The sequence below is a fragment of the Charadrius vociferus genome, unplaced genomic scaffold, assembly GCF_000708025.1.
Source record: "Charadrius vociferus isolate BGI_N301 unplaced genomic scaffold, ASM70802v2 scaffold163, whole genome shotgun sequence".
In the NCBI taxonomy this organism is placed as follows: Eukaryota; Metazoa; Chordata; class Aves; order Charadriiformes; family Charadriidae; genus Charadrius; species Charadrius vociferus.
The window spans coordinates 8,262,004-8,274,401 of record NW_009648332.1 but is presented as its reverse complement, the minus strand read 5'-3'; the positions used below and the strand labels follow the sequence as shown (position 1 = coordinate 8,274,401).

At 52.1% G+C, this 12,398-nt stretch overlaps 1 protein-coding gene across 1 annotated transcript in view; it reads left to right on the top strand.

Moving 5' to 3' along the window:
• Nucleotides 1-12,398, top strand: part of PTPRF (protein tyrosine phosphatase, receptor type, F) — a 296,593-nt gene that overhangs the window by 258,617 nt on the left and 25,578 nt on the right. The window contains exons 23-25 of the mRNA XM_009884676.1: nt 2,472-2,626; nt 5,864-5,979; nt 11,841-11,938. Coding sequence (XP_009882978.1) covers nt 2,472-2,626; nt 5,864-5,979; nt 11,841-11,938 — 369 coding nt within the window. The remainder of the gene's footprint in view (nt 1-2,471; nt 2,627-5,863; nt 5,980-11,840; nt 11,939-12,398) is intronic.

Below are 12,398 nucleotides of genomic sequence, written 5' to 3'. Positions count from 1 at the left end.
GCTCCTGTGCCTCTCCTTGCTAGAGGCAAATGGGCCATGCCTTTGTCGGCAGCATGTCGCCATGCACACGGGGCCTGGGCACGTGAGGGGGAAGGGAGCAGCTGACGCAATAAGCAGGGAGCGGGATGGCGAGACCTGTGCATCAGTGTCCAGCTGTAAACACAGAGGGCAAGAGTGGTGGTGGCGGCAGTAGCAGCAGCCAATGTTTAAATAATGGAAATAATAGAGATGTACAGAATCCTTTGGTCAGCTTCCAAGCTGCGGCTTCCTTCCTCAGCCTTGTTTGCTTGTAATGGCTCATTAGGGCTGGTCAAATTCTTCATTACTCATCCAGCTCACGTGTTATTGTGGCAAGACGTGCACACTGGTGAGGGAAGGAGTCATAGATAAACAGCAAGGTAAGGTAGAGGCCTCAGGATTGCTATTCTGGCAATCCCTGTCAAGAAGAGATGGCCTTAACTAGTTGATCCCAGACTATCATCATCATCTCCTCCCTAGCATAAATCTGCCGCAGCCCTCCAGTGAGCCACCAGTCAGCAGAGTTATTACACCCTTCTCCTAGAGACCACCTTTCTGCATCCCTTGCTGCATTGCACCCATTTTCGTTCGAAGCATGAGGCACTCTGCCCAGGACCGTGCACTGTCTCCCCCACTTAGCTGCTCTTAAATCGTTTGCTGTGTCTCTAGTGTCAGTGAGTGACCGTAACATCGCCATTCCTCAAAGGCAAAAGGGACTGTGGTTGAAACACCATCTCTGAGAGCTGGAGCACCTGCTCCTTGTAGTCTGCTTTCAGAAATGCCACTGAGATAACAGTCCTTCTGATCGCTTCTGCCTTCTCTTTGGAGATGAACACACGTGTTACCGTGCTGCACAGATCAATGTGCTCCACCACCACCACCACCGCCTAATGCAGCTTGACCTTTCTGGGTAGTCATAGGCAAAGCCTTTGTGCCTTCCTCCCAGAGTAGCTGCCTGCCCATATAAAGGGGAGCCCCAGGCCTTCTGCCCCATCCTCTCACCACCAATGTAGCATCTTCTTGTCTCTGCTGTGCTCAGACAGAGCTGTTGCCGACTGCCTGCCCTGTTGTTTGAACTGGACATGGGGGCATAGGAACAGGCCAATGGGTTGCAGTGATCTCAGCAGTCTTTCTCTAGGAACGGAGCTGAACCAGGAGCCAGCAGCTATTTCAGGGTCATTGAAACGGGTCTTGTAGCACTGAAAGGTTTCATGGACAAAGCAGCAACTATCCCCCACACTCCTCCTCCAGCCAGTGGCATCTCTGACTGCTGATAAATCTGAGAAGAGCAGCTAGGATGCTGCACCTGTGCGTGCTGCCAGAAGGATGTCACAGATAAGAGCATTTTCTGTACTCCACGCATGTTTGAAACCAGGCTGGCTGGGATCAAGGACACCTGTGAGAGGAGATCAAGATGTGCATTTGTGTGACACTGGCACGCTTGATTTTTCCCTTTCTTCTCCTCACCTGCACGCAGACATGAAGTGCATGTTTAAACTTCGACCTTAAAGCGGGTGATTTATAGATCCGCAGGCACCTCTTCGGTGACCGAAACTTCCTATGGCTGGAGCAGAGCATTTCTAGATCCCTAATGCTGGGCAGCAGGTGCCGCTCAAAAGCCACAGGCACTGAACTGATACAGCTCTGGCCCTCTCTTAATTGGGGGAAAAGATTTCTTTTGGCAGCATTTAACCCTTCTGACCCAGCAAAGCTTAGCTGTGAAGGGACAACACAGCTCCATAAGCCTTAGCAACAGCAGCAGAACAAGCCAGGTGCAGTGTCATTTTTCTGCAGGAAGGGTTTGGGTCTCTGTTAATCCCATCTTGCTGGTGGGGCTAGAAAGCTGTCCCTTTGGGTTATAAATCACTGGGCTGCGAGATTGCAGAAGTCTCTGGAAAGAAACCTGTAAGCATGAGCCCCTTTCCAAGGTCTGTTTGTCAGGGCTGAGACATCAGGTAGAAAGTGTTACTGTCATTTCGTTCCTTTAAGAAGACCGCCTAGCCCAGCAGGGGTTTTCATAATATAGCCTTGTCCTGGAGAGACGTGTTGATATCAGCACAGCAGGTATTATAAACCACTTAGGAATCATCAGCCAGCCCTACTGTGCAATTGGTTGGGATTCAAAAGCTTGTGATTTGGCTCCAAGAGAATCCAGGGCTGGCAAGTGGCTCTTAGCTGCGCTGCTCCAGTTTGGCACCTCGGAGCCGGGTCTGCTAGCCAGAAACTTGCTGGCAGTAGGAATGTGTCACATCAGGATGAGACTGTTTCCACAGCGTGACCTCCGCTGATGCCGAGGGAGGGAGGATCCCATGGTGTGCTTCTGGGGTTTGAGAAGAATGACCATTCCCTGCTAGTCAGAGGCAAGGGGAAACCTCCACATTTCAGGGACGTAGATTTTGCTTTAGCATAATGGATGCTTTCTTTTCTGTCTCTCTTCTGCCGGCGCTGTTCAGAAGAGATACGCAGCCAGTCCCTACTCAGATGAGATCGTGATGGAAGTGGCTTCAGCAAAGCAGCAGGATGAACCAGAGATGCTGTGGGTGATGGGACCCGTCCTGGCCGTGATACTAATCATCATCATTGTCATTGCTATACTCCTCTTCAAAAGGTGAGATCCAGTCCAGGACATAGCAGTTATGGCATGAGCCCTACAGGTGGTGGTACCTTAAAGACCCTCCTTCTAGCCTTCAGATATGGGGTGCTCTGGTAAACAGTCCTTGGTGGTCATGGGGAGGAGGAATATCTCCACCTAGCACAACAGAAGGCTGCTTTATAAAGACAGCAGAAGGGCTGGGTATGCAGAAGGTAATTAATATCAGCCCCAGGACACAGCTGCTGTGGATTCTGGAAACGTGTAACCAGTGGGACAGAGGAGAGCAGCTTTGTCCCTAAAGCCGGTCTCACCACTCTCTGGTCTCACAGCTTGGATTTGCAGCCTTGGTGACTTCTCTAGTACTGGTTTTCTGTGGAAATTGCCTGCTTGATCTCTGGCCGGTGCCCCCACTACTGTGAATTTTTACTGAGGAACATAGTCTTGGTGGTGAGAACAGGGCATGGATGTGACAGGCTGAAATCAGAGTAGGAGCTCTCTTCTTGAGGCGTCTCAGTGCTGGCTACTGGATCAGGACCATCCACAGTGTGTGCTCCCTGCTGAAGCAACCACCTGCTTTTGCGTAGCAGAGCAGTCCTGCTAGAGCTGTAACTGTGGTGTGAGATGATTGTTAGTCCTCCCGAGGAGCCACAGGTTGCATTTGCATGTGTTCATGTAGCCTGTTCAATTACAGTAGGTCATTCTCTATCAGCTCAGCTCCGAGGTTCTGCTCCTCCTGGACTCTCTATTTACATATGTATCTGTACCTCGGGGAAGGGAACTGGCTTTGTTGTCTGATTAAATGGAGCTCTGCTGTGCATGTGCAGCCAGTGACTTTCTGTGTCAGTGATCATCTCCTTTCTTCTGTTTTTGCTCTTCCCTGGATCTAGTAAACAAGAAAGGTAGGAATCCATTTTATCTTCTTGTTATGCTAAAATTTCAAGTCTATTTTCCTTTTTAAAAATCAAGCCTGAAGCTAGTAAGGGGCATCTTTGTTTTTGGGAGCGTGGGGCATGCCAGCCCTGGGGGTTTACAAAGACTTTGCTTCCTCAAAGGAATCAGCCTCCCAGCGATTGTGAGCCTCTCACAGCTCTTAGGGAGACAGTTCCAACATAAAGACTTCCCGGATTGTTTTTGCAATGAAATGAAAAATCAAAAAACTGACACCACCAGCAGTTATAGGTGTTTCTTTGTTTTCTCAGTCACTTCAGACTGAGAACTGTTCCATCAAGAATGCGGGTGCGTTCTTGCAGTCTGTAATGATGACGCTTTGAGGGAATACCAGGCAATTGTAAGAAACAAAGTGTTTGCTGGTCTTTAAGGAGAGAAAATGGCCGCGGCAGGGTCGGGGGCGGGGGGGATTCTATACCTGGGCCCCATAACCGCTATGCCCAGCTTGGCTCAGCTTTCCTTTGTCCCAGAGTCTGGTGTGGGTGGAGCACCAGAAAGCAGCACCAGCCCACTGTCCTCAGACCTGACATTCGTGTCCCTGCTGTGTCCTAGCCCATGCAGCAGCAGCATATGCCCTCCCAGCACCAGCCGTGTGCTCAGAGTGTGTTGTCCTACAGTTTTTTGCTGTCCCCCTTCTCTTTGGAGGCATTTTCTCCCAAAGGTATCTGTGCAGCATGTTCACAGTGTCAGGTCTACAATGGGAATGGATTGAAGCTGAGTAGCAGTGCGTAGCTCGGGATCTCAAGGTTTGTTTAGCAGTTGTCCTGACTAGGCTAATGAGAGAGACAAACATTAATTATGTGCTGTGCCCATTCCCCAGAAAAGCTGGGCCACTTTGCTCAAGAGCTCAGGGACTGGCACACAGTAGCACATGGCACATCATGCTGTGCTCCTGATAGGAGAAACACTACTTTATTTGTTTGCCATGTATTTTCCTCTCTTTCTATCAATGCTCTCAGTCCCTCAGCTCTTTTGTCGAGGTCCAGGCAGCTAGAAGGCTTCTGAGATGTTGAGATGACTCAGAGTAATGCAAGACTCACAAGCTGGTCCTCCCCATTGAACAACTCCAGTGTTTGATGCAGCCACCGGCTGCAGATGGAGCTTGCTCACACTCTGGGCCACAGCAGGAACGCAGGTTTCACTCATGATTTATGCACTAAATTTTCCCTAATTGCTTCTCACTAGTGCCAGCCCAGCATACACAGCTCCCTGTGGAAGTGATAGCACCCTGTGCGTGTGCAGAGTGTTTCTGAACACGCGTGGCTCAGGGTCACCACCATCCAGAGATGCAGCTGCCTCTGTGCAGAACCTGGCAACCCTTCAGGGTGCTCTGAAGTGCCTCACAAGGGGGTAGAAAGCAGAGCCTGACTGTTATGATTTGCAGGATGGTAAATGTGCTAGCATTCACACGCAGACTAGCAGTGGTGAAGCTCCCTCTGTTCCAGAAAATATCAGGTCAGCAGAGGGATTTAACATCAGTCAAAATCCATTTTTTGTAGCCGAAAGACAAAGTCTCTGTGTATTGCTGCATGCTTGGCACGTTGGCAAAGCATCAGGGTCAGCACAGACTCAGAAGAGAGTACTGCTGTCCTGCTCCTGCCCAACACCCCTCTGCTTGGGTATGTCCACTATATTTGTAATATAGAGCAAGAAGGGGGACTTAAAGAATCGCTAGAAACCCTTCTTGCAGTATTAGATTTTCCTTAATATTCACTTGTCCACTTTTTGATTGGATCTGTTCCTGCTTTGCCTGTGAATTCTAGCAAGAGCCTGAGGTGGTAGCATTGCTGTAGGCATAAATACAGCATGAAGAGACAACAGTGTATTTTATTGTTCCATTAATACACGCCTTGGGTGCCTTCAACCATTCAAGACATGTATTAATGGCCCAATAAAACACACCCTGAAGAGCCTTTACGCTATTATATTACAGCGTTCTATATTTAAATATTTCTAATACTTGAAAAAAAATTTTTATTATATCCTTCCACTACAGGAAATAGTTCCTAGAGAGAGTTAGAGGAAACAACATCTTGCATCTATCGGCTTTAATAAATATTACGCAGCGCATCATATTTCAAAGTGCCTCACTAATCAAACCTCTGCCATCACTTACATATGATACATCCTGTTTCATAGATGGGAAATTGGAGGCATGGAAGAGGATGTGACTTGCTCAGAGCCTCAGGGAGCCTGGGATGGAGATGGGTATCTGGGATGCAGGGACCCAGACTCCTTCCCAGGGTGGTTCATGCCAGTCTCTGCCAGAGCTCACCTGCTTGTCTCTGTCCTCTCTGTCCGTAGGAAAAGGGCACACTCCCCGTCCTCCAAGGATGAGCACTCCATCGGTCTGAAGGACTCACTCTTGGCCCACTCCTCTGACCCGGTTGAGATGAGGCGGCTCAACTACCAGACTCCAGGTAAAGAGCAGCTAAAGCCTTTGCACCCCACATCCTCCAGTTCCTCTTCGTCAGGTCCCCATGCCAGAAAAGGAGTTGCAGTCCTCCCCACCAGCAGCTCTGCACCTTCTCTGTCACAGTGGCACAGAGTGGGCTTAGACCAAGGATACCCAGGTGTCCACTCTCCAGTCTGCAAATCCTTCTCCCTGGCCCTGTCACTGCAGGCATACCAGGCTGTGGAATCTGGATGGGGACAGCCTAGTGTGTGGTGTGTGTCGGACCTTATACGAAGCTCACTGCAGTTGCCCTGAGCCAGGAGGAGCCTCCATGCAGAGTTGGGAAAGCTCACCAGTGCCTTCACCTGCGTTGCTCCCAGCTGCTGCGCTGACTTGGTCCAGGCTGAGATTCAGCACTGAGCACCACTGGTGCAGTGCTGGCCACAGGGGTTGCATCTGGGAGGATCGGGAGGTACAGAGAGCCCTTGTACTGCTGAGGATGTCCCAGCAGCTTTGTTCTGGGATATTTGGTGTACTGACTCTCCTGCTCTGTTCAGCTGAGGGCGAAGAGAAGCAGCCTACATTGCTCCCCAGTCAGTGCTGTGGCCCAGTGAAGGGCACCGCTGATCACAGTGGTCTCAGTGCAGAAGATGATAGCTCAGTAACAGCTGCATGCAACTGTTCGCTGCAGAGCATCTTATCATGCCTGCACTGACCTGTGGTGCCTCAGGATGTAGCTGGTTTGCCAGCCCGCGGAGGCAACTCTACTTCACACTGCAGAGAAGTCTCGTGCTGCTGCTTTGTGTCTGTACGTCTCTGATGGTACCGAAAACACAGTACCTGTCATTGTAGCACTCAGAGACGGGCTCACCCCGGCTTGTTCAGAGCCTTTCAGAGAGCCCAAGTCCTAGATGAAGTGGGGAAGTGCTTGGGCTTTTATGATGGAGGGAGCAGTTCAGCAATAAATGAGGCACATACAGCTGTCTTCTAACTTGCAGCTCTTCCTGGTCTGTAACCTACTTTCCTTTTCCTCCTGCTGCTCATTCATCTAAGAGCTTTCATGTAACAGGAGAGTTTTGAAGGAAGCATTTCCTGATGTAAACCTGCTGTGTCCAGGAGGGAGGGTAAGAGAAACCTGTTGCCGTTCACAGTAGTCTGGCTCAGACCTGGGGTGGGCTTCACCAGCACATCTCCCTCTGTGCCAGAGCAACTGACACAGATCAGTAGTTAGTGCCTCTCCCAGGCAGGACTGATAGCAGATCTCACAGGTAGAATGCAACAACAGCCTACCAGTTGCCAGCAGACCTGGTGCATTGATTGGCATCAATGCAGACCAGCATGGTATTGCAGCACGGGAGGAAAATGCTGTGGGGAGCAAGGGAGGCACCCACACTAGAGGAAGAACATCTCACCAGGCATATCACTGGGAGCAGCACTAGGTGAGGGGGTCACACACAGTCAGTAACAGCATGCAGCTTCTTGAGGGAGGAGCAAGGTGTTGAACGGGGCCGCTCCAGGACACCTGTGCATGGGGACAGGCCTCTGTGACATGTCTCCACTGCCCAGGGACACAAGAGCCATCTTTGCTATATGCTCGTGGGTTTACTTTGCATGGAGGAGGTCAGGCTTGCATCTGCTCCCATCATCATCAGGAGATTGGGGTTTTTGCAATGAGGGCATCCCTTGCTAGAGCTGTAGGAAGGGTCAAGAGCTGTCATCAGAGAGGAGGGATCCAGGAAATTCTCTTTTCTTGCCTGTGCCTAAGGATAAGCCAAAGACACTGGCTTGTTTGATAAGTTTGCAGAGTGCTCTGGAGGGACAAAAACAACCCAAAGGGTCCAGTTCACTAGAAACAGCGTCAGTGCCCTGGGATGCTGCTAGCCAACACTCCCCCACCCGGTGGCAGAACTGTGTCCTCCTCTCCCGTACATCACTTGGGAGGCTCTGTAGGGCAGAAGCGGGTGTCGTGCAGTCAGAAGTGACTGTTACAGCTCCTGATGAGCTTGTCCTCATTAATGAGGAGGCATGAAAGCCACCGAGCCCAGTGGGCCCATGCTGTTGCCCCTGTCACCTGCCCGAGGTCGAGGCGGTACTGCGTGGATGCGTTGACAAGAGGTAATGGCCACTGGCCCTGTACGCTTCGGTAGCTGGTCTCCCTGCTGGAGTGTGCTGAGCAGGAAAAACTTGTTTAATGCATAATTAATTGGGCTACTGTTATTAAATATTAAGCTTTCTCATTTTTGTGGCTTTTACTTCAGACAAGGGTTATTTCCCCCACTGTCAGCCTCCCTGTACTAACGTACCGCTGTGCCAAGTCGATGAGAGGATACGGGACCAGGCAGTGTCCCAATACACCGTGAAATGAGGCTGAGTCGTGCTGCTGGTGAGCTGCAAGCAAACTGGAGGCTCAGGAGCACTGAGTAGAGGTTGCTGGGGCTGAGTGCAGTCCTGGCCACCGAGCAGCACAGATGTCCCCTGTACCTGCCATCCACCTGCTCTTACTGGCTCCCCTTGGGCACAGGGCTGTGGACAGTGGTGTGCAGTGAGAAGTGTAGCTCTTGGCATCAGATTAAAACCTGTGCGCTTACTCCCTGCGAGTACCTTCAGCTCCATGTTTGTCAGTGTCAGGGGATGGCGCGATGGCGCTGGCCAGAGCCAAAGGCCCGGTGGGTAACAGCCAGCTGCAGAGCAGCCTCCGGGGCCAGGCAGCTGGTCCTGTGCAGGAGGGAGGTTCCTGGTGCTGTGGCAGATGGTGCTTTCCGTTACATCTTCATCTCTTTGTCTTTCCATTTCTGAACCTCTGCGATGATGACTAAAGGCTAATGGGATTTCTGTTCTTGCCCCGTTTCTTTTCTTTGCAGGTGCCAGTGTCCCCAGTTGCCCGAATATCTCAAGTTAGTTTTAACTCCTGTATTTATCTTTTTACACCTTTTGCTTTTTCTTTCCCTTTCTCTCTCGTCTCTGTAATTTTTGTTTCAATGTCATGAAGGTCACCCTCACTCACAACAGACTGTAGAACAGCACTGATTTCACTTTCTGACATGATGTGTGGGGCCAAGCTCGGGTACAGTTTGCACGGCACTACAGCAGCTCACCGTGGCACAGTGCAGAAGGGAAGACCCCAGGTGCTGGGTTGCCAGGAGGCTCCTGCAGCAGCTCTTTGCCTGCTCCCAGGCCTCCTGCCCCCTCGCAGTGGCATGCCAGGCTCTGCCGTGTCACCAAGCCTGCAGCTGGCCCTGTGTGAGGACAGATAACCTTGCCCATTCTGGAGGGGGTGGGCAGCTCAAAACCCCTGATGGACAATAAGGGTGCTCTGCAGCCGAGTGGTTGAACACACTCTCCTCCTACCTCAGGCAAACTGGCATCCCTAGGCTTGGTCGCTTGTGCCATACAGTTAAGCAGAATGAATGCCAAGGGATGCTGATCTTCTCTCAACTGCCATGCAGTTGGTCTGCTTGGCAGTGTTGGCAGCAGAGTCCCGGGCAGAGAGCAGAGGGACTTACTGCTCTAGCAGGTTGGATGGAGTGATACCAGGACTATGGGTTTAACTGCCCCTTTATCTCTTGTCTTGTAAGCTTCAGGTTCAGTCTCAAACAACCATAAAAGCGTGTCGTCCCTACTGCTTGATGTATGAGGCATCTGTGTCTGCACGCAGGAATGGGAGAAGCACATAAGATAGATGCTTCCCCCCAGGAGCAGAGCCAAGGGCTTTGCAGTCTGCAACCCTGCAGGCATTGTGAGACCCCTGAGCCTTTCTACTCCAGTGGAGAGCTCACTGTCTTCCTGCCAGAGTCATTGGAAGAGCATATAGAAGTTCTGGTAGTGTGTACAAATCTCCTGCCTTGCCTTACACTGTCAGTGGCAGTTGTTCTAGGTTCACCATAATGGGATACCAACCACCTTTTTGTCCCCATCTGTTCTTGCAGCTCCTTTGTTGCTGCAACGCTCCTTTGGCCAGCAAAACTGAAGTTTGGAGAGCTCCCCTTGTATTTCTCAGCAGAGATGTCTGTAGCTCTGCTGTGGTCCATGGCTCTGCCATATTTCATACATAACCATGTTGGGATAAGCGTGTACTGTGGCTGTGTTCCAGCCTCTTTCTTCTTCCAGCTCCACACTTCTGCCTTGGTCCCACACCCTTCTCCGCAGTCTGTTGCCCATTGGTAACAGCTCTGCACTGCAAAGGCTGCTCCTGAGCTACGGCCTCTGGAGCTCTGGCTCTGGAACCGATGAGCAAATTGTGCAGAAATCAGCATTGTCTTTGCGGGCCTGCTCAACCACCTCCAGGATCCTGGTGGGTGAAGTGGCAAACAGGACCATTTGCAGGAGGACCTCAGCACGAGGCAGAAGAGGGATCTTTCCTTCTCCATCTGTCCATGTGCTCTCAGGCCATCCGTGGATAGCTCTGCGCTGTCAAGGGATAGAAGGACAAGCGTGTGTTGAATCGGGTCTTGCCTATATGCAGCAATGTTCGATGCTTTTGGCAGAGGTGTGAGGAGCCCTGCTGTGCAGCGGCTGCGGTGTAACACTTCCATTTTATCACCTAGTGACTTGTCACCACTGTGTAAAATGCACGTACCCAGCCTGGGGACTGCTCCATCACCTCAGCGGCCCATCACTGCCATCTGTGGCAGCGTTCAGGCTCCTGAGCGATTGAGAAGCTCCTGGCCATGCTCCAGTCTGTCTCCCTGGGTGTGAATCAACAGCTTCAGCCTATTAATAATCATTATTACCCACGTGGGGTTTCTGGGAAACCCACAAAGCAGCCGATGGAGTCATAAGCCTTGGGATTTGGATGAGCCAGGCTTTGAATGAGATGTTTCACAGACACGTTCCTGCCAATTCACCATCTCAGCTTCAGAGAAGGACGTTGCGATGGTTGAGTCCCAGGGCCCCAGCAGGGCTCCTCCCAATTCCACATGTGCACCCCCATGGCACCCGTCCCCTGTGGGGGACCTGTGGGATCCCCTCCTCTGATAAATCTCCCCTGAGCAGGGCTTGGGCTGTGCCCAGGATGAGCCATACTGCGCATCCCAGCTTTGGATAGGGCAAGGCTTCTGCTGTGGCTTGAGCTGCATCCCAGCTCACAGCAGCCTCCCAGAAGCTGCTGTAGGGCACGTCACTGCACATGGTGCCTTGCACGAGCCAGCCCAGTGGAGCTGGATTTTGGGCCCTGGAGCTGGCTCTGCGTCTGGACCACCACTGAAAAGCACTGAGTTACTCAGCTGCACAAGGAGCTGCTCCTCAGCTCTTGGAAAGTTGTGCAGTCTCTGACCAGAGGAGCAGCCGTTCCTCCATGGGGCCCTTCCCATCTTTCTCTAGTTCCCCAGGGGCTGGGGCAGCATCTGCCTACCCAAAAAGCAGTGCATGTATACCGCAGAGGTTTCTCCTGATGCAGGTCTGGGCAAGTTTCTTTTTGGCTAATGCCATTGTTAGGGGTAAGCAAGAGGATCAGCCTCAGCCCACGGTGGTGAGAGGGCCAGAGAATCAGTGTGTTCAACTTCAGCCCGTGCGGGAGCCTGGGAAGCGCATTGACAGCGTCTCCTCGGCCCATTCCTGCCGGGGGCTTGCCCGAGCCCCTGCCTGCTGCGTGGCCTGCTCTGTGTGCCCGGTGGCTGTACTGTCCGAGCATGCTCACCCGGTCATGCACATTCTGCACATCACCTTCCTTTTTGTTTCACTGAACCGTGTGCTCTGAGAGTGCGTGCAGCATGCCGTGTGATCTCGCCGACTTCCCATCCATTCCGCCCAGCGCTTCACATAGTCACACGTGTCCGCCTTGCGTCCACCTTTCGGGTTTGCTCTGCACATGCTGTTGTCAAGCCTTCCTCAGCTGTGCAGAGCCATAACCATTTTTCTCTCCCTCCTCCCTCCTTGTCTCGCTCGCAGGCATGCGTGACCACCCCCCTATCCCCGTGACGGACCTCGCCGACAACATCGACAGACTGAAAGCCAACGATGGGCTGAAGTTCTCCCAGGAGTACGAGGTGAGCGTGAGAGCATGCCGAGCGGTGGGGGCAGAGTGATGCTGGCCAGGACCCCCAGCGGAGAGGGCTTGAAAGCTGAGCTGTGCCTCCCCCGCACCGGCATCGCCTGTGCGGGCCCCGAGCCAGGCCTGGGAGCCCGCCAGCTCTCCTTGCCAGCCCCAGAGTGGTGGGAACTCGCCTTGAGCAGTTGAAGCATGGCTTGTACCAGGAAAAGGCCTTGCAGCTGAACACGCAGCAGCCCGCCGTGCTCCCACCATGGTTACGGTCTTAGGAGTGAATGGGAGCTCGTGTCTACCCGCCTGGGCTGTTTCATTGTTTTGCCCTGTGACGGCTGCCCCCCATGCAGGTTGGCTGAGGTATTTCAGTCCACAGCATCCCATGCCCCTTTGCTTCTATCTGCATTCAAAGCTTTGCTTTCTGCACCATCATCTGCAGCTGACAAACACACATGCGGGTTTTC